A 25,419-nucleotide genomic window follows, 5' to 3' on the forward strand; every position below is an offset into this window, starting at 1 on the left:
CCCTATCTAAGAAAAAAATTTTGGTTGAGGTCGGGCTTATTTATTTAATATTAATTTAGAAAGACGTCACATCGTGGCACCAATCACCTTAACATCCCTAGTCCGTGCCTTTGGCAGCCCTAGTTTTCACATACACAACCGACGTATTCCCCTTGAAAGATACAATTTGAAGAATTATAATTCAACAAAAAAAAATTGACCCCAATTAGTTGAAAAAAGGCTTCGAAGATGGTGATGATTATAATTCAACAAACAATTTAAATTAAAATTTAGGACACATGAAGTTGTAAATATTCTTTAGTAACTTATGCATAAGGGTGGAAATGGACCCAACCTGACCCAAGACCCGACATCGGGTCCGGGTATGGGTTCAAATTTTAGACCCAAAAGGTCGGGCCTAAGTTCAATCAGATCTGGCCCGAATAATATGGGTATATGTAGGTATAATAGGTTTGTTTCTTAGGAATTTCCAAAGAATGTGGGTATTCATAAATGTTGGACAATATTGTAAATGTTGCTAACAATATGGGTATATGATGGCAAAAAAAAGGGTCAAACAAAAAAAGAGAAGAAGAAGCTCCTAGTCGGCAATAGACCCGAATAAACCCAAAACCCAATGGGTAAACCTGACCTTAGGTCCATATATAAGTTCAAATTTTGGACCCGAGCTTAACCCAAATACCATTCAAGGCCCCACCCATTGCCACCCCAACTTTCACAGCCCATACTTATACAGCCCATGTGAAAAGGGAACATAAACATTTAGCTTAGGGTAAAATTGTCATTTACACCATGGTTTCTACTTCAAAAGACAAAAAAATTTATTGACTATAATGTTGGAGAAAATTGTATTGTATTTTCGTAGTCAACAATGTTGGAAAACAGAGTGGGCACTTCAGATATTGTTCATGATTACAGGTTCTTTCAATGTCAAGAATTAATAATTTTTTAAAAAGTTATATTAAAAATTTTAAAACATATTTATTATTTTAAATTGTTAAAAAACTAAATATAATAATCAAGAAGTTTTCTTAATTTGAGCAACCACGTGATCCTTTGAAGCGCGTAGCTGTTTGGGGTACGGCTGCGTGATCATTTGCCCTGAGTAGCTGTTTGGGTTACGGCTGCGTGATCATTTGCCCTGCGTAGCTGTTTGGGTTACGGCTGCGTGATCATTTGCCCGGCGTAGCTGTTTGGGGTACGGCTGCGTGATTATTTGCCCTCTTTAATGGTTGATTGGTTTTATTAAAGGGTGTGATTTCTGTTGTAAGGTTGTAGCCTTAAACAATCACCTTTAAATTTTATTATAATATATAATTATTGTAAAAAAATAAATAAATATATAGATTATTTCAAAACTTTTTTTCATATCCAAATATAAAATTTAAAAAATGATTAAAATCAATTAGATCTATATATATATATGAAAATCTTGAAAATTGACGGTCTAGATAATGTATCTTAATGTGCATTATTTCTGCGACTGAAAATATTTTTTTTTTCATATTCATATATCTCGATGTCGAGATGATCAATTAGAGGTTTTTTTAAATTAAAACAACCTCTTTCGATGGATTTTTGAGATGCATATGTCGCTCTACATTTTAAGATTGGAACCTCATATAAACTTTTCTTTTTTAAATTGTTTTTGTTAACTATCTAATTAATTAATTAGTTTCAATGCTAACTATCAAATAATTAGTTTTTTCAAAGTTAACTATTAAATAATTAGTTTATTCAATGTTAACTATTAAATAATTAGTATTTTATTCCTATTTATTCGCTTGTTTTCCCTACCCGCACTCTTTCTTCTTTGGACCCGGTCTCTATGTAGCCAAGCCCGCATATGTATAAATGCGGGCCTCGTAACAAATCTATTTTTTAGATGGATTTTGAGACTTAATTTTTAAGTATATGTAATCTCTAACATGGAGGTCCTGAAAATGAAAAAATAAATAAATTTTGAAAACTAACAATAATAAATATAGTAAAAATCATTTAGATTCCAATGTTTTTATATGGAACACCTACTTGCATCCAACTTTAAGATGGATGCTTTACACTTTCAGGAGTGCATACGTAGAAATGCGGTGTAACCTGCATGAAATATTTTTACTTTTGCTTTACCAAACTTCAAAAAACAAAGACCACGTATATTGTGCTCCCATAGGAGCAACGTGTGCATCTCCTCCTTCGAAACTACCTAAAAATCACTAGATAATCATATTCAAAATAAAAAAAATAAAAATTTGAGTTTTCTAGTATGGATCTCAACATAAAAAATTTAACGGTCTTATTCAATCTTGAGACAATATCTTGAAGGTGTAATTAAGAAATTCTTTTTATTGAAGTTAATATTTAAGTTGAAGAGGTTACATCACACAAAAATTGGGGTCCTAAAATTGATCCTGGGGTTTACTAGAGGGAGTAAATTGACAATATACTACGGTGGGAGTACCATGACTTTCGGGAAAAGGAGTGCGTCTATTCTCTTAGTCTGAAGACCTAATTGAGATGGTTTTTTTTTACTTTTTCAATCTTGAATTTTGAGGACCACCTAACAATCCGCAATCAATGGATGATTATTTTCAAAAGAAAAACAATTTTGAGTTTTGAGTTTTCTCTTGAGACATTATTTTTTCAAGTACATAGAGGGTAGAGGGTAGAAATAGGAATTCAAATCCTACACAGTGCGTGCTCTTCAAAATTGAACAAGGACCGTCTGATTTTTTAATGGCAAGATCTAAGTATTTAAAAACTTGAAATATTTTTTGTTTAAATAATCATCTAGTAGACGGATGACAGAATTTCGTATATACAAAAAAATCCCCCAAGGAACTATTTTGCCCAAGTAAGTAAGTGTAAAATGTGGTACTGCAAGGTCATATGCTATACACGCGCACAATAAGAGACCACCCTTTGTTAGTGCGATATCTCTCCGTGTTGATAGAAAAGTGTAAATCATTGACTCACGGACAAAAGGACCACGGCCACCTTAAGGGTACACACTACGCAACAAACCAGCATTGGTCTTGAATGTCAAATTTCTAGAAAAAGATTTAAGTTTTCAGATCCAGTTAGGTATTAATTTTTAGGGGTGGCAAACGGGTCATGTCGTGTCCGGGTCCGGGTCCAGGACCAAGACCTGAAAAATTATTATGGGACTTGGACTTGGACCCAATCGAACCTGACCAAAAAATTAAAAAATATATATATTTGATTATTTTTCATAAATTAAGACCTGAAAATATATGTGGGACTCAGACCCGAACCAGACCGGACCTGATTGTACCGAGACCCAAACCCGAATGGTGTTCAGAGCCAATATTTGGACCCGGACCTGACCCACCAGGTCCAATTTTTGAACCCATACCTGGCCCTGGATCGAGTCTACCCTTTGGGTCCAGGTCCATTGTCACCCCTCTGCCAATTTTGTTTCGGAGCATGTCAAGAGTGAGTAAATTCCAAAAGAGTATTAGAGGATTTTTTTGAGAAATTTATCAAAATACCTATAAAAGATTAGTACAAATTACCTATTTGCAACTATTCCAACTTGAAATCATGTTTTATTTTATAGGTATCCTTAAATAAAACCAAAAAACGGGGGTAAAATGTTAAATTGACCATCTCTTATGAGTATTGTGATCCTTTTTATTTTTTCTACCTTAAATTTTACTGAGTTAACATTTTCATTAAAATTTTGGCCGTCTAAAAATAACATGGTCTCTATTCAATCTTGAAATATTGATGTTTTCAGGTGCATATAAAATGTGCATGAGTTCGTTTTGCTTTTCTTTTCCAAAGCTGGTTGCTAAATTGAGGAGGTTATATCGTCAGAGTTCGGGTCCTAAGATTGCTCCCAAATAGGTATTAAATTATACAAGTTTTTAAACTCTGACTACATTGAGGGAGAACAATGTATACAAAATCAATAATTAAAAAAAATGAAATAACTTGAAAATAATGATATAGTGTTATGTTCAAAACAGCGTTTGAAACCACATACTCGTGCTAAGACTCGCCAGCGTCCCGAGCTTGAGTCACCCGATCTCACTTTGTGAGCCCCAATTTGAACCGTTATCTTTTTAAGATGAAAAAGTTGCAAGTCATGATGTTTCGCCCCCTGACTCACCAAATGTTGACCTACTCTAGCAAGTCCTGAGCCGGCTCCGCAATTTTTCCTACTCATGGCCAGGTCGAGAGGTCTCCTGAATTAAACTCGAGACAAAATCTGGTGTCTTGCAAATATTTGTAGGGATTGTTCCCAAATAAACTTATTTATTTTTATTATAAAGAGGTTATAACTATTCTCACTCATTAAATGTCAAATTGAATGAATTTGGATAAGTCATAAAGTCTGAATTTTTTTTGAAACTTTGTATCTATTCAATGACAATCTTACAACCATTCATTATGAAATTTAAGGGACAATAGTGATGATAACCTTCTTGTACAAAAAGTAAATTGTCTCTTTGTATTAATTTTTCATAACTTTTCGAATGGTCAAATTTTCTTTAATAAAAATATTCATATGAAAACTGAACTTCAAAAAATACAATAATAATAGTAATAATAATCAAACAAACAAACAATGCCTATGAGCACTTCGAACTTAACCCTGATGCTGCTGCATTCAAAAGGACACCAAATCAGCCGAGAAACATCAAAAGCAAAATGTACGGGAAACTCGACCACATACCCAAGCGTTGACTGGTGGAACAAAGAGTTGAGTTTGAATCGGATGAGTTTTCCTTGGGTTGATTTTTTTCGACTGTTTGTCAATCAAATAGATTAGGTTTTCAAATTTGTCTGCTGATCATGACTAAATACTCTCTCTCTCTCTCTCACACACGTGTATCAAATAGATTCGGTTTCAAATTTGTCTGCGGATCACGACCAACTACTCTTTTTCACACACTCATTTTTGCATGCTTAATCTAAGTTGTTAAGTTTATGTTATTCCATAGACCGGTAGGCTTATAAGATCATTCCCCACATGCATATAAAGATTCTGCAAGCCCTTAGCTTATACCATAGCATGAGCAATATGAACAGCTGAGAACCGCATTTTACCCAACATTTCTCAAGCATATCCCTTTTTATTTTTAGAAAAACTCATCAAACTGATATAAACTACTCAATATCTTATGGATAGTATGATTTGGAGGAACTTGGTAAAGTGCAGAGGTATAATTCCTTTAGGGTGGGAAGCTTCCTAAATTCACAAGCAAGCCAAGTTCAAACCAATGTTTTTCCAGTGTTGGACAATTTGAAGAACCAATGGCGTAGAAAGAACATATTACACACAATTACAAAAGGTCACCTACAAAGCCAAATAACATCACATATGATATAGCTAGTAAAACGTAATTCAAAATAACTACTCTCGAATAAAGTTAGGTACACCGCACCAATAGATGATAAAATGCGAGAGGACACTTAGCGGGCTAACAAATGAGAGAGTAGACTTAATGAGCTAGCCATAAGTGGCTACCACGAGGTGAGAATTAATTAAAGTGGAAAGCTAAAATGAGCAAATAAGCCCAAAAGACTTGGTAAAAGTAGTAAGAAAAAATTGTGAGCTTCCGGCCTCACTTAAGATACAACACTTAATGGAAGGGAATGGCAGACCAGAATTTGTATACCAACTCCAATTAGTTGAAAAACAAAAAAAAACTATGACGATAGATAATTATAGCCAGTAAAATGGAAAACAGGGTCCTTAAATAATCATGACTACTAAATGACACGTACAAAGACACATTTGGGGAAACCAATGGATTACTTTCTCCCTCACCACCCTCTCTCATAACACAAATTGGGAGAGATCCACAACGATGGGCTCTCTCATGGACAGATATAACTCTTCATGATAGGTTCACAAAGGTGAAGCTCTCTCACATGGAGATGTCCACAAAGATGAGCTCTCTCTCACTCACACACAGGTCCGCAAAAATGTACACTCTCTCTCTCTCTCTCTCTCTAGAGAGGTCCACAAAGATGTATTCTCTCTCTCAAACAGAGGTCCACAAAGTGCTCTCTCTCTCTCTCTGACGTCCACAAAGATGAATCTCTCTCACACACAAGAGCAAGAGATCCACAAACTTGGAACTCTCTCTCTCCAAAATACAACCAGCTCGCATACACGTACAGAGATAGATCACACTTCAGATTATAAATCAAAGGCATTTTGGTAAAGAAGACGAGATTTGATTGGTAAAATACTTTACAAACTTGCAGCCCCTTCCAAATACACTAAGAAGGCTAATTGAACTGGAACTTATTCTTTTCCATCTATTTGTATTCTATAATATATTGTAGTAAAATTACCTAGACTTGAAACTACTTTAAATAAGGAACTTTAAAATTAATTGTAGTCCTAAATCCATCGAGTGTGAAAACATGATATGCTCAATAAACTTTACATACTCGATCTGTTTCTTGGGTACTCAACTCAACACAGTGATAAACCTGCAATCCACAAACAACATAAATTGAATCAGTGAAATATTATATAATTGACACAAAAAGATTTTAATGGAAAAAAAGGGTAACCTTTACATGTCATACCACCTACATATAAAACATGTGTGACTGCTTTTCTACGCCATCCGATCTGAATGGCCGCTTTAGTCAAATGTCGCAATTTAGCTTCTAAGCATTTGATCGTTGGATCGAAGCTCAGAGTATTTTATTTTTTATTTTACAAATCATTCTTATATGAAATTTGGAGAGTACCCACTTCTTATAACACGCACTCCCCATGAGGAGTTGGCACAACTCAAATTTCTTGTTAAGATCTATATAAGTAGTCAAAAATCAAAAAGTGTTATGTGTAACGTGACATTATGACTGAAGGTATCTTAGCCATCCATTTAGATTGAACGGTTGGGAAAAGCGTCGCATGTTTTATATCGGTGCAACACGTAAAGGTCGCCTGAAACAGCATTATAGATAACACCTATTCTCTATCAATGCCCTTTAAACATTCGGAAAATACCCTAAAAAGACAAAAGTTGACAAAGGAGAGAAATAATATGAGAGAAGATAGGGTAACAGAGGAAAGTACAATAAAATGGAAGACGAATAAGAAAAATAAAACAGAAGAGGAATCATGTATCAATCAGGGTTTGAAGCAACAGAACAATCTGAAGTATAAATGAATATGGAACAGAGCAAGTATGCCATACACTTAATGTATGTATGTTATATCATAAACAAAGGGGCCTACTGTGTCAGAAGAAACATACAACAATAGAAACATCCACAAGTTTAGGGTTTAAACTACATCATCCTTCTTGATTATAAGTTACTAATCAAAAATAAAAGCTTACTGGGTTACTAAGGCTAAATGCTTAGACTTACTTGGGATAAAATTAGAAGGAGCGTTTCCCAGGTTTCCGATCGCTGTGCGAGCTATTTCCACCAAATCCACCAAAACTACCAAAGCGGCTCGAACTAGAGTCACCAAAACCACCAGAACGCTTCGAACCTGAGTCACCAAAACCACCAGATCGGCTTGAACCCGAACCACCGAAGCTGCTTGAACCAGACTCTCCAAAGCCACTCGAGCGGCCAAATCCAGACCCGCCAAAGCCACCAGAACGGCCAGATCCAAAGTCACCAAATCCACTAGAGCGACCTGAGCCAGAAGCACCAAAACTACCAGAGCGGTTACTTGAACGACCAAATCCTGAATCACCAAAGCCCCCTGATCGGCCAAAGCCTGTGCTACCAAAACGACTGCCGCTTCCAAATCGACCACCACCAATATCACCAAACATATCGCGATCACCACCCTCCACTTTAATTCTAGGCAACTAAGGAAAGAATATAACATAGTAAGCAAACCATTGCCATCATGTGGAGCAGCTGAAATAAAGCTTCATGACTTTTGATCTTCTATACAAATAAAGCTTTAGGAGTTTTGATCTTCTATACAGCTCTAATTCATAAACAAACTATGCACTGCAAGCATGCAGGCATTGAGAGAAAAGATATTTAATGCATCAAGAACATTAGTGTTTATCAGTTATCACTTCCTATATATACAAGGGGAAAGTAATACAATACACATCCAATGTATGGTAAAACATCAACAGGTGGAATTTGCTATCCATTGATAAGCATGGATGGTGAAGATGAAGCGAAGTTCCAAGTGAATATCCATCAAAATAAGTCAATGGATTTACGATTCACATCACCAGCCGTGGATGTTATGAAAGATGCAGGATGTGAATGTATACTATAATCACAAAAAAAAAGAAAAAAACAAGCACAAGGTATTAGGCGCCACTCTATTTGTCTAAACTCAACAGTACTGAATGGAAAGCATTCCAAGTAATCGATATGTTAAGGTATCCAACGACCAAGTGTAATGCAACCATTTTGGAAGCACCTCCTGAGAACCTTTTGGATTTCCAAACAACATTACTTTTCTCTTTCCAAACAAAATTACTGTAGGACTTAATAATTGCAATATGTACATTTGCATTGGTGTATAACATATTCTGCAAGTGTCAGATTCATAAGAAATATTTCAGGAAAAAACAGTCAAAAATCACATGAATCACGTAAAGTTCAGGAAGCAAGTCGAAAGAAATTAGGAAAACCATCAGAAAATATGCTAAAATATTGTGTAGGACAAAATCAATTCAATACTTACTTTTAGCAAGTATTTTTCATAGATGAAAAACACATTCACAAAAATAAATGGTAGCTATATAATTTCGAATGACAGCAAAAATTTGAGAAAAAGATTGATACGTGCACAAACAGGTTCTTTGCTGTTCAGCTACAGTTCCAACCCCCCAACACAATCCACCCCCCACACCCCACAAAAAAAAAGGACAACTCATAGCCGTTGTACATTTAAAACTACACCCATTTGATTTTCCATACCATGGCATAATTGGTAGAGAGGAACTTTCCAATTTTGTCCCTCCACCAAAAAGATTCACCTTTTTTTTTTTTTGTAGTTAAAAAAGATTCACCTTTTTAAAGGGTTAATGTTTCAATGAGAACAGCACTACGTGATGGCATTGATAAAAAAAATCACAACATACCAATTTTGCTTCAGATATCCTATTGCCAGCTATGCATTATGCAAAAGCATTGAATTTATGAAGAAAATATGAATTGACAAATAATGTAAATACGACACTGTCGAAACGTGAATGATATCATGGCAAAGGGAGAAGCATCAAGATTGGAATGGAGGACTATGGTTAGCATCTATGGGGGTCTTGAATGATTAAATCTTAAATCCCCAACATCGAGAACCCTCGGTAATCCATTTCTACAAGATTTGGAAGTTACTTAGGCATGATACTGGAAGGGTTAAGTTTTAGAATTCACATGGCCTTGTTCCACTGGTTGTTTAGGCATGGAATTAGATGCCTGAGCAGGTTGAACCATGGAGGCTGGCAAATGTAATATAGAGGTTGAATGCTCTCAATAGATCTTACTCTATTTTGTGCATAGGGTGGCTAATAAAGCACTGGACATGTTGGCTAGGATTCGCTTTTCCAGGACAAACTTGGGAGTACAGAGGTCAACCATTGTAATTTTTATGATGTCAACTTTTGCAATTCTTTCAAAATATATATATAATAACTGTACAATAAATGACAAAAAATAATGGTAAATGTCATAGATGCTTCAAGAATAGAAGTATACCTCTGTAAATTTAGATCCAACATCTTGTTCAATGACCCTGACAGCCCTTGTTTGCTGATCTGTGTAAATCAGAATTGCAGTTCCCTTCTTACCTGCACGCCCTGTCCTCCCAGATCTATGAACAAATATCTCGGAAGTGCTTGGCAACTCATAGTGAATAATCTGAACATTGAAAGAAGCATAAGAAAACTCATGGACAGCAGTATAGATGGGACATATATAAACAAGCGATGAAATATTCAATGAGAGGAAGAGTAACCATGGTTATGCAGAACATCTTGTATTTTAACAATATGATACTTCTGAAAAGTCCAATGACAAAATTTATCAAGACTAGACTATCCATGACACAATAATTTTTGTTTAATGGGACATAACTTAAAAAATCTCAATACCGTATACGGAACAGTTAAGCAAAGAAAACCATTTTTCAATTGCTACATGTTTCACAGACGTGTACCTCCTCTACTATGTTCTGACTCATGAATGAAAGGCAAAACACATTAGTACATAATATACTGTTCATTTTCTTCTGTAACCAAGTCCATCCACAAACTTGTTCTTTTTTTTGAGATCAAGTCCATCTATAAAATTGCACAAAACTACAGGCTATGTTCTGATGTTCTTTTGGAATAACTTTTACTGTTAGCAGTGGATGTATATTTTTATATTCACCTTCATGCCTACATACCAATCATGCAAAAATGCACACATAGACTAGCTAACTGTTGACAGCACATTTGATCCAGGGTTTCATCACCAACTAAACCTCTGGGATACAGACAAATGTGGAACAAACAAACCCCACCTCTGTCTGTGATCATCACATGGCAGTTTTCCTATTGACCCTATTCCCCTTCAGTCCTTCAAAAAGCATGACCATCTCAATCAAATTGCATGCATGCACCTGCTTGTATCCAGAATACGTAAACATGTTTAACAAACATAATTATTCTAGGCTTCTTTGGCATATAAACATTGAGGAAGTCAGCATTCAGTAAATTATAAATCAACAAAATTTAATCAACGTTATCCTAGTTATCTACGCAATGGACAAACCTGAATAACCTCCATCCCTACCTGGACAAGCATCACAAGGTAACATTAGCAGTGAGTATACTCTATCCTACTTTCAATCCTCTTCTCAGCGTTTACCAACTCGGGTGAACTGACTGAGACTTAAGAGTCACTCAGGCTTGGCAGGCTGCTGAACCAGAATAATGCCCAATTCGGAGGTACTTATAGTTAAATTGACTAAATGAACTATAACTGATGTACACTTAATTTTGAAAATACTTTTTATGTTTTACATTTTTAATTTTTCTATTTTTCTCATTACTTAATGAGAAAATTATCTTTAGCTAGTTTTTGTTTTTTTTCTCGTTGTTTGTACTTTTTATTCTACTTTATTTTATTTTTTTGAATGTTAACTTGGAACCAAATAGGACTGGAACTCTAGATGCCATGTTGCAACACCCTGCCACCCAGACCTAGAGACCATTCCTTAAATTTTTCATGTTGTCTAGCTTTTTTGCTTTTCTCCCCTGATTTTACCAATTTTTTCAGTATTTTTTAATTTTTGTTGTTTTTTTTTTTTTTTTGGTTCTTTTGGCAGTTTTTGGCTTTTTCTATTTTTCTCATTACTTAATGAGAAAATGATCTTTAGGTAGTTTTTGTTTCTCTTTTATCTTAAAAACCTTTTTATCGTTGATTGTACTTTTTATTCTACTTTATTTTATTTTTTTGAATGTTAACTTGGGACCAAATAGGATTGGAACTCTAGATGCCATGTTGCGACACCCTGCCACCCAGGCCTAGAGACCATTACTTAAAGTTTTCATGTTGTCCAGCTTTTTTTGTTTTTTTCCCCTGATTTTACCAATTTTTTCAGTATTTTTTAATTTTTTTGGTTTTTTTTTGTTTTTGGCTCTTTTGGCTATTAGGCATGGACTCGGCGAGTTGTTGCCTCGGACTCACCCAAGCCACTCTGCTTTCCCAGGGAGCGAGTTCCATGGCCCAGCGCCCCCAGACACTTTATCTTACACTACTTCTGCCAAGTCATATGTTTCTCAACTACCAAGAATCCCTCCTAAACATTGCATCACCAATCATATTAAGTAAATTTTGAGTATCTAGATGGACGAATAACCAAACGGATATGCTTATTTATGAAGGTTGGCGTGGACCAACAATAAATTGATAAAGTATCAATAATAAATATATATATATATATGGAAAATCTAAAGACACAAAAGCATATACCAATGTGCATACACACAATCCAACATCAACTCACCAACCACTCAAGATAATTTTCTTTTTTGAGAAAACAGTCGATATATTATTTATTCATATCTAATTAAAGCCATTCTGTCATGCAAAACATCTAAATGAGATAAAGCACATAAAGCAGTTACACCAACAGTAAACCATGAAAAGTTGAAAACCATTGGACTCCTAGTTATATCAGAAACCAAAATATTTAACTACTATTACATAGGATTAACGTCAAAACAGGTGTTTTAGTGGTCCTTCATGGACCATTAATTAACCAAATGACTGGCTCATGCATTCATGTTAAATTTAAGGAGATATGCTATTACTCCTACCATTTTTTGGCTAAGAAGCTTCAATCCATCCATTAAACAATAAAGTTCAGTTACAAATTACGTGATGACTTGGTAGTATACAAGATTAAATCCTAACATAAATAGAAGACAGATTCTTATGACTTTTAGAAGAGAAGGTGACCAACCAGATCAACATTCGGTATATCGAGCCCACGAGCAGCAACATCAGTTGCAACCAAAATGTTAAAACGACCATCTCGAAAGCCCGAAAGGGTCCTTTCTCTCTGGTTCTGTGAGATGTCACCATGCAAAGCTTCACATTTCAAGTTCCGTCCCATAGCATATGCCAGCCGATCAGCATCACGTTTTGTCTGAGTGAAAACAATGCATTTCCCTCCCTTAGCGTGTTCCTGACAAACAAGTCAAGGTGGGGTTAAAAAAATTAGCAACCAAAAAGAGACAGAGAGATCACATAAGCAACCAAAAAAGTGCACAATGTTTAAGTATAAAATTATGCAATGTAAATAACACAAGGTATTTTGAATGTGATATAAATAACTCATGTAGAAAGGCCCCAGATGTAATAACAAAGAAAAAAGGGGAAAAAAGGCAAAAAGAAAATAGAAAGCAAAGTGATGCAATAAACCCAACCAATATGGCATTACAAGTAGATCAAAATGAAGCAATAGTAGAATACAACCAAATATGGAAAGGACGAGCAGAACAATCTGATACATACAGTTATCAGAGGTCCAAGAATAGAAGCCTTCCCATAAATATCTGATAAAATGGAATATAGTTTTATTCCTTCTGCTAACTTCTGTTCTGAATCACCAACCTGCAGAAAGATGGATACCAGAGTCAAAGTGGGGTTAAAACATTTAGCATTTCCCCTCTTCCTAAATGTCCTCAAGAACCGGATATCTTAGTGATAGTTGGGGTTCTTATGACTGGAGGGAAAAAGTGAATTTCAATAATGGAAGACACAAAAGAAACCAAAATGTCATTAGATAGAAAAATACAAAAGAAAGCATGCACCTAACTGGAGCATGAATTTTCAAACTATAACACACTCATAAACAAATATCTAGACAATAAAAATGCTATGTAGCACCCAAATGAAGCATGCCTTTTTTGACATATTAACATATTTGATACAAAATTAATATGGCGACAAAACTAATCCTCTTAGATGGACAAAGTCGGAGCAGGAACGAGTATGAAAGAGTTCACTGAAGCACCGAAGGTCATATATGCACATCCTTATGTGCCCAACACACACACACAATGTGCGTTTCTCAAAAAACAAAATGATGAGAAAGATAGACCATCCAAAATTGCCTAATATGGATAGATCACATCCTAGCAACTCCACCCTGGAACTTGAGAAGAAGATAGTCTTCAGAGGTTAAAAGCAACAAATGCATAAGAAAGAACTCACAAGATCTACAGTCAATGGAGCCTTCAAGTATTTCTGTGTCAACGTTCTAATCCAGCTTGGCATTGTTGCTGAGAACATCATGCTCTGACGCTTTGGGGGCAATTTGTCCAGAATTATTTCAACAGCCTCTTCAAAGCCCACGGCAAGCATCTGATCTGCCTCATCAAGAACAACAAACTGCACCTCTGACAGGTTCAAGGCACCTCTCTTAAGAAGATCAATAATACGTCCAGGTGTCCCCACAACTACATCAACACCATAATCAAGAGTATTCATCTGAGATGATATAGGCACGCCTCCATAAACACATATCGTATCTAAGACTGGGGCAGATTCTTTGAATTCCTTTTCAACTTGACGAGCAAGCTCTCTTGTGGGAGCCAAAACCAAGGCTAAAGGATTTCTTCCACGCCTGGAGATGTACAAAGCACAAAACAAAGTCAATATCTTCTGCAATCAACAACAGTGAAAACCACAACTGCATTTATCATTGCCCATAAGGCCATAACAATTCAAAAAACATAGAACCCCACAAAAAAAAAAAAAAAACAAAAATACAATATAGAATCGATTATTTTACAAAAGAAAGAAAGGAAATTCTTGTCAGATAATGCATAGCATACTAAGCAAAACTTATCATTCAAAGGAAACAATATAGAAACTCCCGCAGGCACACATACATACATATATAAATAGAGGGTAGAGACAGACGGACAGACAAAAAGACAGACAAAAAGCTCAAGGATAAGAAGGGCTAACCCATGCTTGGCATTGAACTGAATAATTTTGTCCATGATAGGCATCCCAAAAGCTAGAGTTTTTCCAGTTCCTGTTCTGGCCCGGCCAATCATATCACGCCCCTGCATTGCTGGTTCAAAGACAGCTTTCTACAAAACACAAGCAATAATCATCAATTTGAAAATGAACACAAAACCCATGATTTTGTAACCCAACATTGACACCTCAATATATAGCATAGTAAACACTACCAACCCAAAAAGCTGAAGACAATATGTCATTATTACTTGCCAAATGCATCAAATTCTTCTAAGAGAGAATACTGACCAACAAGAAAGTGAACAAATTTCAGATAGTTCCAATATGTGAACTGAATTTTAAAAAAAAAATCAGTTCACAGATTTTTTCAGCTTAATGCCTGATACAGTTGACTTGCACAAGCCACCAACTTAGTAGTAAATAGGAACCTCCGATTCAAACTTGGAACTCTTTCATCGCGTCAGTGATTCTAGTCATTTTTCTAGAGAGCACTTATAGACAATTTCATCCATTTATTCCAAACATTTGTGCCACTGTTCATGCATAAAGATTCAGCATCTTAAGTGATTTAAATTAAAGATATTTTACCAACCTTCACTTCAAAATGAAGTTTCACCATCAACCTTCTGTTTTTTTTTTTTTGAGAAATATTTCACCATCAACCTTCTTCCTCTTGATAAGCAACCAAAATGTGCTATACATTGAGTAAATGTGTGTAAAAAATCCTAATAACAGAAACCAGAAGAGGATAAATTTAGAGGGTAACAAGGAACTCAAAGGGGAGGAAGGATGAGGCATTTGGACCAAGGCAATAAACAATGAAAACTACCATCGGTCACAAAACCAACATCCCAGTCGGCTGCCCAAAGAACATGAATAAACGATGCTTGAAAAAACTCAGCTCAAGAATCATTCACTTAAGATTTAAACAATGTGCTTTGTAACGTGCTTATCCGAGTCCAGCCATGGGCAGCATTACCCTCCCCCAGGAGAAGGCTGGTAAAAGGACTGGGTGAAAAGTCATAAAACTATTATCCAAGGAAACATAGCTATAGTGCCTTCCATACACTAAATTGACAAAAGGCCATTAGGCCACTCCATCACTATCTCATGGAAAACCACCCATCCCATCTGATATTGGGGTTGATCATCATCTTATCGATGAAGTCAACCTGTGTATAACCAGGAGGTTTGTACCACAGAAAAGGTCCACAAACCATGAATGCGCTCATAGATTTGGGCCTACCCACTACTGCCCTGAAATTAATTTCTCAAGAGACTTAAAATGACAGAAATTTTGAAAAAGCATCCTAGAAGCAAAGACAACCCCCCTAAGGAATATAGATGAGAACACAAGTTTCTATTTGACATTGAGTGAGATAGAGAAAATGTAGTGAGGTCATTATACTCATAAATGTTAGACAGAGACTTGTATGGAGGCCTGATTTAAAGATTATATATCACAAAAGGATTCGAAATGTGAACCTCTTAAGCACAAACAAAGAAATATCGTCTTTGTTTTGTAGACTACAATGCCAGCTATCCCATACTTAACCGCAACCATCCCCATGAATAACTGATATTGTTACAGTATACTTTTTGCTCATTAATAAACCTTCATCAAACAAAAAGAAAAAAAAACACAGCAGATACTTAAAAATTGCATCTTTCTGAACTTTGAAAAAAAAAAAACATGTATTTCTAATTGCCAAGTGATTGCATTTTGCATCTGCCACAAGCCTGTCTATTTTCACCACTACCACAACATAAGCCTCAAAATAAACCACACAGAAATTTCAAAGGTTAAAAGGTATAAGGTATAACAATGTAAACAAACTGCGACAGCAACAAAAAAAGAAAAGTACTTGAGCAGTACTGAGATAATTTTATTCTCCAAAGTATTGGTATTGAGTACTCACTAAATCATTAGTTGTGATGAGTCCTATTGAGAAATATGAGCTCTTGAAGATGGATCACTATCTTTAACATAAATATTGCCTAGAAGACTGGATTAACATCAACCCTAATGTTATTGTTTGCTCACGCTAACATTTCTTTCTTGCCATGTGGGATGCCGTTCATAGGTTTCCCTCCATGTAAATTCCATTTTCTATTAATACAAAGTTAATATTCTCAAAAAAACACATTTCTTTCTTGCAAAATATATTCCTCAAAAATTAATCTGGTAATTCTTGCAAAAACATAATGAATATGATAAAGGACAACTTAGGGACTGGTAACCACACCTGGATAGGGAAAAGCTTTGTAATTCCACGCTTGGCCAAAGCAGAGACAATCTCACTGGATACCCCAAGCTTCGCAATCTCAAGCCCTTCATCATTATCCCCAGCGTTCTTGCTAGGAATGCTTTCATCGTCATAGAGGTCATCAACCGCATATTCAGCACATAAATTAGGAGAAACCCTGAACCCAAGAGGACCAACTGAAACATGAATATTCCTTGATGATCCAATATACGACAAAGGAAGGGGAACTTCTCCATTTTGGCGAGTCGCAATTGCAGAGGATGTGTACTGGTTCACAAAGATCCGAGAGGAATCGAGCAAAATCACAGCAGTGAGTGCCTGCTTCGTCACTGAAGACATGGAAGCGGCTCTTACGGCTCTCTGCAAGAGGATGTTCATTTTCTCTACAAATTTCTTGCGTTTTCTAGGGTTTGCAACGAAATGGATAAGCCTCAGAAATTGATGCGAGTTTATTCAGCTGATACAGTACCAAATGGATAATGGAGAGGATGAAAACCGTAAAGTAAAGAGAGAGAACAAATTTCTTGCGCTTTCTAGGGTTTGCAACGAAATGGATAAGCCTCAGAAATTGCTGCGAGGTTATTCAGCTGAAACAGTACCAAATGGATACGGGAGAGGATGAAAACCCTAAAGTAAGGAGAGAGAGAGAAAGATGGATGAGAGCTCTGAGCTTTAGAGAGAGAGTGCTTGACAAAAGAGGGAAGTGTGGTTTAGAGAGGTGACGAAACCCTCAAAGTTTCTGAGCGAGTGAGAAACCCTAAAAAGCTCAAAAAGTTTAGGGTTTTACAGAGGAGAGCCCATGAATCGAGAGAGAGAATGTTATGGAAGCCGATGAACTTGCAAAACCTCCCTTAAGCCCTTGGAGAGAAGATATTTATGCGGTCAAGAGTGAGAGTTGGGAGAAGGTTAAGAGAAAATGACACATAAGACCCCTACCTTTGACTTAAATGGCAAGAGCATCCATATTCCGTACCAAGAATAATCTCCGGTTTTCGCATTTATAACCATAATATAACCTTCTCTTTTTTCTTGAGATAGTAGAAAAAATTCACACTTATTTTTAACCATTGGATGTAAAATGTTAAAGTATCCAAACACATTCTGATTAGGACTTTGTGTCTAAAGAATGGCACAACTTCAATCACTCGATTTCAAATTTAATGGTCAACAATGATTGTAACTTCCCTGTATCAAGAATAAATGGTCTCATTGTATACATTTCTTTTTATTAATCTCAAAACTAGGGGTGGCAATGGACCTGAAACCTAACTCGGAACCCGAGTGGCAGACTCGATCTAGTTATAGGTCCGAATTTAAAAATTGGACCCAATGTGTAGTAGTGTTGGGTCAGGTCGGGTCATGTCCATAACTTGGCTTGTATAACTGTCCGGGTCCAGGTCTGGTAATATTTTTTGGGTCTTAATATATGAAATATATTTAAATATAGTTTAACTACATAGATATTAAAATTTTTAGGAATGGGTCTTGATCCCATATTTTTTTTATTTTTTTGCCCGAGATGAGGTCTTAGTCCTTCCAGACCCAACCCCAAATCCAACTCGACCCGTTGCCACCCCTGAATCTCATCTCATAGAGCCCAAGCCATTAATACCATATTCGTGGCCTTGGATTGAGCTAACAAATATCAAACCACAATTATTGTCTATTTTATATTTATTAAAAAAAATATCTTTATATCCCATATTTTTAGGTTTTGTTTATTGATAAACCTAAAGTTTCAAAAAAAATATTTTAACCTCCGATCACGTTAAACCTATTTTTTAAGCTAAACAAATATGAAAATGACATGTCCTTTATAAACTCAGTAATTTCTCTCGCTTCACTTATATACCTCAAACTTCTATCTTTCTCTCTCTTTTGCATCTCTCACTCTCTCTCTATCCTCTCGTGTTTTTTCACCTCTCTCTCTTCTCCCATTAACCTCTCACCTCCATGAAGCCTTTATCTCTCTCTAAAAATTTGGGATTATGACTTTTACGAAATGCATATCTTTTTAGATTTGTTTTGCGTAAAAATAAACATGCTCAAATTTACTCAGAGGGTTAGAAAAAATGAAATCTACAATTTTTATGTCCCAATATATCTTTTAAAATAGGGTGCAGATGCATCCGTAGCTGTAAAGGTAAGATGCGCCTTCAAAATTTATCATGGTATATAATATTGATGTAAAATATTCTTAAGATTATCTCAAAATCTAATTTTATATCTAATTGTCAAATTTAAAATTAAAAAAATGGTTAAAATCAAGTAAATCTATAAACATATGAAAATCTTGAAAATGGATTGTGTAGATAATATGTTGTAAAATGCATTGTCTATCAGACTTAAAATCTTTTTATTTTTCATGGTCGTACATCTCGATGTCAAGATGATCATCAAAGGGTTTTTCAACATTAAAACTACCTTTTTCGATGGATTTTTTACGTGCGTCCGTAGTTCTATATTAAAAGGTTGCATCCTCATATAAACTTTTTCCTTTAAAATATGGGTGCGGATTGTATAGAGCCTAGGCTCTAAATAATCAAATTAGAGCCTACCTTCAAATAGTGTCGAGAAATGTGGTTTTCATATTGAAAATCTTTGTGATAGCCTTAAATTATATTTTTTTATTAATTTATAAAAATTAAAGCTTCAAAATAGTTAGATCGACAGATCTATGAAACCCTGAAAATCTTGAAAATTGACGGTTCAAAACTTGAAATCCATTTTTTTTCTCATGTCCGTGCTTCTTGATGTCGAGGTGATGAATTTGAAGATATTTGGGCATCAAAACAACCTCTTCTAGTGAAATTTTCAAGGTAGGCTCAAATTTGATGTTTAGAGCTTCAGCTCTATATAAACTTTTATCTTCAAATATTGAGTCTATTGTGAAATAAAACCTCAAAATAAAGAGTATGGAGATATTTTCCCTTTATTAAACCACGGTCAGGGTACGAACAACTTTAAGTTAGGACCCGGGAAAAAAAAATAGGGTTAGCAATTGAGGGGTTCGGAAAAGGTGGCAACTTTGAGTAAAAACAATAAAGGGAATTTGAGTGACCTATCCTTTAATCTGAAAAAATATATTTCTTTCTATAATTAATATGATTTGGAATTTTTATCAAGATGCTCATAAAATATGGGTCAAGATGCTCATAAAATATGGGTTGTTTAATAATTTATTTTTTGTAACCATTCGAACAAGCTATCATGAATCTTTGAAGGATATTTTCAAATTAAGCCAAAATTTATGAGAAGAATGTCAAATAGTTTATCCCTCACGGATATTTGGATAAAGTTCCGAAAAAAATTATTGCAAATTTAGTTAAGAAGTTGAGTATTGGATGTTTAGTTATAGATTATTTTAATCAAAGATGAGTATTTCGTAGGATTGTGGTTTTATAATCTCACATCTCTTAACTTGTCAGAAAACACAGTTTTAAGTGTCATAAAACCTACAAATCAATTATAGCCACCTTGATGTTCGAACATAAAAAAATACTTATTTAAAAATGGTTGAACTACCTATTTTGACGTTCCACATATTTGTGCCATTTTTACAACTTCAACATATACAATCCATGGCAAAAATGGGTTAAGACAATCCAACACTTAGAATGTATTTTCTCCCAAGGCTTTTTTGTGCATGGCTCTGCTAATAAGAGCCCAACAAAAACACTGCCCTTTCGGCCAATAAAAGCCCAACAAAAACACTGCCCCTTAGTAAATACCTTATAATTGTCTAAACTTAAGATTGAAGTTTTGAAGGTTTGTCTTCACTAGAAACTTAAATCACCAGTCTTCAAACTTCATATTATTAATTTTAAAGATACATGTTTTGTTTTTTTGAGAAAAGGGTTGAGGTCGTGGCGGTAGTGCCCCACACCCTAGTCACCACATTATGGCCTCCATTCCCATTAGTACCTTTAAAAAAGCTACTTGAAAAAATGTGCAAGCCCCCAAAAAAACAAAGAAAAAAAGGATAAGTATTTTTTTTCATGGTTTTTACCGTATCAAGATTGTAGCTATAATGACAAATTACTAGACAAGGAACTGAAACTTATAACAAAAAAATTCATATAAAACTACAACTTTATTTGCAGAAGCGAGGTTGCAGTAATCTATACTGTTTATTTTATTTAAACAGCATGGATTTCATACTATATTAAATGATAAGCCACTTCTGACAGTGCCTTCAAAGGTTTATCAAATCTACATTTATTGACAATGTCTTCTGCTATTAAGTTTGCCACTTCATCAAAATCGAACACACGTTTTCATAAGAAAATATTTAAAATGGGATGTTCATTTGGATCATGATTATTGGCTACAACAAAATAAATGGCAATTACATTGGGTCGGGACCTTTTTGACATTTTAGCAGAGGGTCAGGGCATCCCGATATTTTCTCAATACAGCAGGACATAGTTTAGTTCTTAGGTTGGTGAAGCCCTAGGGTCGCACCTGGACCTGAATAGTATTCGGGTTCAAGTTTTGGACCCAAACTCAACCTGTCGGGTCCAATAGTTGGACCCGTACCCATACCCATTAGGTCCCAGGTCTGGTTGTGGTCGGGTGAGTCCATTGCTGCTCTCACTATGAGCTTATTTTATTTTCTTTTTTTTGCCTTTTTTTACATTATATAATCATATTGTTAGCAATGAGGTCACAATCACCTGCCATTATATTTCAAGCTATCCGATTTATTTTTTAATAGCCAATGTTGACTACGAGTTCTTATTGTATACGATCCTTAGTATTCTCAAACGAATATGGCTTTAAGTATTTTATCTCCAACATTTTACGGGTACGGATCAGGTCCAATTGGACTTGGACCCGGACCCGGACCCGAATAATGTTCAGGTCTAGGTTTTGGACCCAGACACAGCCCGCCAGGTCCAAATGTTGACTCATACCTTGACCCACATTGAGTATAACTGACATGGGCTCAGGGTCGGGTCCAGGTCCATTGCCACCCATACGAAGACCCCACGAAGAGGCTGAGATATTTATAGTATAGACATAAAAATGGAGCGCATGGCAGAAACATAACTATACTACGCCACATGTCCGAGTTTGGACCGGGCCGTTCACGAGTCAATCGCAAGTCTTTCTCCAATAAAAATGAGAACTCCAAAAGCAAGTAGTTGCTTACAATTTTGGGATTGTATATTGTAAGCCCTCGATCGGAAGGTCACAATCAATCCTTGTAGTTTGATGTAAAAATCAAGCGGCTGGAAGTGTGCCACAAAGTTTGAAATTTTTATTTTGATTTTTAAACACTATTATCGTCATATTCCCAACCCTGTGGTTTTCTATCTAGTGACTAAAAATGATTGGCTTGTTTTAAATGTAAAAAGTTTTAATTTTCCAACTATTACGAGGCATTCAAACTTTGACCTCCCAAGAAGAAAGGCATTTTAACTTGTTATACTAAGCGCTCGATGGTAGCATATGTAAGGAAAAAGTTTATATTATTGAAGATTGATGTCTTGTCTTATGAGAAAATAGATTTGTCAAGGTGAGTCAAAGGGAAATTTTTTTGTATATGTGCATAGGGTGTTTTGGTAATTTGTACCATCTGTCTGGGACTATATATATATTGTTGCCATGGGGTTCTTTTAAGGTCAAGGAAAAACATATATATCTTTGTAATAATAAAGTAAAAAGAGGCGTGAGGTAGATAACCATTGTAACCCTATTTTCCATTGCTAGTAAATAGCATCTCCCCGTGGACATAGGCATGTTGCCAAACCACGTATATATTTGAGTTGCGGTTTGTTGTCTATTTCTTTTGTATTTGTTTTTTTTCTTATTTCGTTGATTGCTTTTCATTTCTACATATATAATGAGCAAAACTTATACCATCGAAGTAAGGTTCTGATATTGGGAAGCCCTCCAATTAATTATCTCGACCTTGACATGTATGACTATAGAAAAAAATAATTTAAAGTCTCAGGATAATAAATATGATTATAAATTATCTAATTTAGTATTTTCAAAATTTTAAAGTATTTGTAAATTTGCTCGATTTGCGTCATTTTTTAACAATAAAACTTCATAAGTAAAGATTAAAATATATTTCCAGGAAATAATAAGGTTTTATGGAGCTCACAGTATGAGCAGGGTATATAAACCCCATCCTTGTAGAAACTAAGTTTTAAAATCTGACTGGATCGAGCCTGCCATTTTTACAATGCAACTAGCAGTCAAATGGGACCAATTTCTTTATTTATTTATTGAACGAGTTCATTCCATAATACAAATTTGCGGAAAATAGTTATAAACGCCGATCCGGATTGGGAATCACTTATTTGATGGGTGGATGGACTGGTTCTTGGTCCCCTTAATAAAGATAATGATATTATTGCAACTTTATTCCTTTTTTTTATCTTTCCAACCAATCACAATTGTCAATTCATCCAATCATAATTATCCAAGTTTTAAAATATCAAAGGTGTTGTCCTCTAATATGAATTGTTATTTACAATAGGAATTGTCTACAAAAAGATCATCTATCTTTTGTACATGAAGGTTACAATCATTCATACTAATTAGATGTTAAATTTGATTCCTTAAGAAGAGTCACGAAGTTCGAGAATAATTTTTTTGGAAATTTGTGTTTATTCATTGACACTCTTACAACCATTCATTTTGAAATTTAAGAGACAATAATAATTGTGACTTCCATGTATAAAAGACAAATAATATTTCTGTAGACAATTGTTTTACAATAACATCCAGTTCGCATATGTATAAATGCGGGCCTCTTAATAAATCTATTTTTGAGATGTTTTTAAGAGTTAATTTGCAAGGACATGTAATCTCTAACATAGAGATCATGAATATGAAAAAATAAATAAATTTGTATAACAACATGTGAGTACAATACCTCCCCTCTAAAACTCCTTTCAACCCCATCTCATATGAAAATTAAACGAAGTGAGATTTGAATCGTGTTGGAATCGTATTTGTTGAGTTGATGAAGATTAGAGAGAAAGGGAGAAAAAAGATTTAAAAAGAGAAATAACAAATAACAAAATTAGAGAGTGAAATAAAAGATAAAAAGATTTGAGAGATAAAGAAGAGATAAAAAAATTTGAAAGATAAATAAGAGATAAATATTAAAAAGAATTAGAGAGAAAAAAAGAGAGATAAACATAAAAAAACTAAAGAGAAATAAGAGATAAACATAAAAAATAATTAGATAGATGAAAGATATAAATACAAACACTACGGGATAAATATAAAAAGAAGAGATAAACATAAAAGAATTAGAGAGATGAAAGAGATAAATATAAATAGAAGAAGAAAATGGTTAAAGAAAATAAATATATACACATAAACATAAAAAAAATTAGAGAGACAAAAGAGATAAATATAAATAGAAAGATAAAAGGGTTACAGAGATAAAAAAAATGGTTTACGGGATTTCGAGTGCTATATAACATGGGTTGGTTTTCATGGTACTTAAAATGCTGAATAACATGGTAGGTTTACGACATTTCAAATTGCTGTATAATATGGGTTAATTTTTATGTTACTTAAAATGCCTTATAACATGGGTTAATTTTTACGGTACCATAATCGTGTTTCACAGTAATACGATTACCGAACGTTATTTTGGTAAAGAAAAATGCCCAAAATTGAAAAAAAACGTGTTGGCGAGGTTAAAAAAACGTGTGAGCAAGGTTTGTGAAAGTGAGCCAAATTTGAACAAGAAGGGTGTGGGGAAGGTTTATGAAAGTTGAAGGTTTTTTTTTAAATAGACGAAAAACGTTATTTTGGTAAAGAAAAACGCCCAAAATTGAAAAAAAATGTGTGGGTGAGGTTAAAAAAATGTGTGGCTAAGGTTTGTGAAAGTGGCCCAAATTTGAACAAGAAGGGTGTAGAGAAGGTTTATGAAAGTTAAAGGTTTTTTTTTCTAAATAAACGAAAATTAATGTGTATTTGTGATAATTTCCCTATGATGTTTAATATTTTTTTTTGGATCGCAGACAATGAGACTATTTACCTTTGGTACATATAGGTCATAATTACTTATAACCATATGATATAAAATCTGATAGTTTGGGTGTGTTACAAAGTTTGAGAATATTTATTTTGAACTTTGAGCTTGGTCAATGAAATAAATATAGCCACTCAATTTCACATCCAATGATCAATATTAATGTGACCACTTTGTACCAAATATAAATGTCCTTATTATATATTTTTCCATTTTATAATTAGAGGTGAGAATAATTTTCCAAGCTATTATAAAGAGGATGTGGTTTGCATAAGGTTCCAAATTTAAACAATCTAATTAAAGCGTACCTCGAAATTTTATTATAAATATAAAATTGATATAAAAAATTATTAAGATGATTTGAGAATCTATTTTCATATCTAGTTATAAAATTTTAATAATAAAAATAATTTAAATCAAATATAAAATCTTGAAAATAGACAGTATAGTTAATGTAATGCAAGATACACTATTTCACTAAATCAAAATCTTTTTATCTTTTCATTTTCATACATCTCGAGCCGATCGAGGGTTTTCCCACATCCAAATAATATTTAATGATGAATTTTTTAGGTGCACCTTTAATTCTGTTGCAACCTTATACAGGCTTTTTTCTTATAAAGATTGATCATATTAAAAAATAAAAAGAGATGACGATGTTTAGAGCCTCAGCCCTAT

At 34.6% G+C, this 25,419-nt stretch overlaps 1 protein-coding gene across 1 annotated transcript; it reads right to left on the reverse strand.

Annotated features, from left to right (window-relative positions):
- Positions 1–6,188: 6,188 nt before the first annotated feature.
- Positions 6,189–17,584, reverse strand: LOC18427266 (DEAD-box ATP-dependent RNA helicase 53, mitochondrial). Its single transcript, XM_011622483.3, has 8 exons — positions 16,713–17,584; positions 14,449–14,576; positions 13,690–14,101; positions 12,988–13,086; positions 12,434–12,658; positions 9,679–9,840; positions 7,366–7,820; positions 6,189–6,471 (listed from the first exon to the last, which is right to left on the reverse strand). The coding sequence occupies exons 1-7, from the start codon at positions 17,109–17,111 to the stop codon at positions 7,377–7,379; spliced, it is 1,869 nt and encodes a 622-aa protein (XP_011620785.1). The 5' UTR covers positions 17,112–17,584; the 3' UTR covers positions 6,189–6,471; positions 7,366–7,376.
- Positions 17,585–25,419: the final 7,835 nt, after the last annotated feature.

The sequence above is a fragment of the Amborella trichopoda genome, chromosome 2 (genome assembly GCF_054954075.1).
Source record: "Amborella trichopoda isolate Santa Cruz 75 chromosome 2, AtrichopodaSantaCruz75HAP2 v2.0, whole genome shotgun sequence".
Classification (NCBI taxonomy): domain Eukaryota; kingdom Viridiplantae; phylum Streptophyta; class Magnoliopsida; order Amborellales; family Amborellaceae; genus Amborella; species Amborella trichopoda.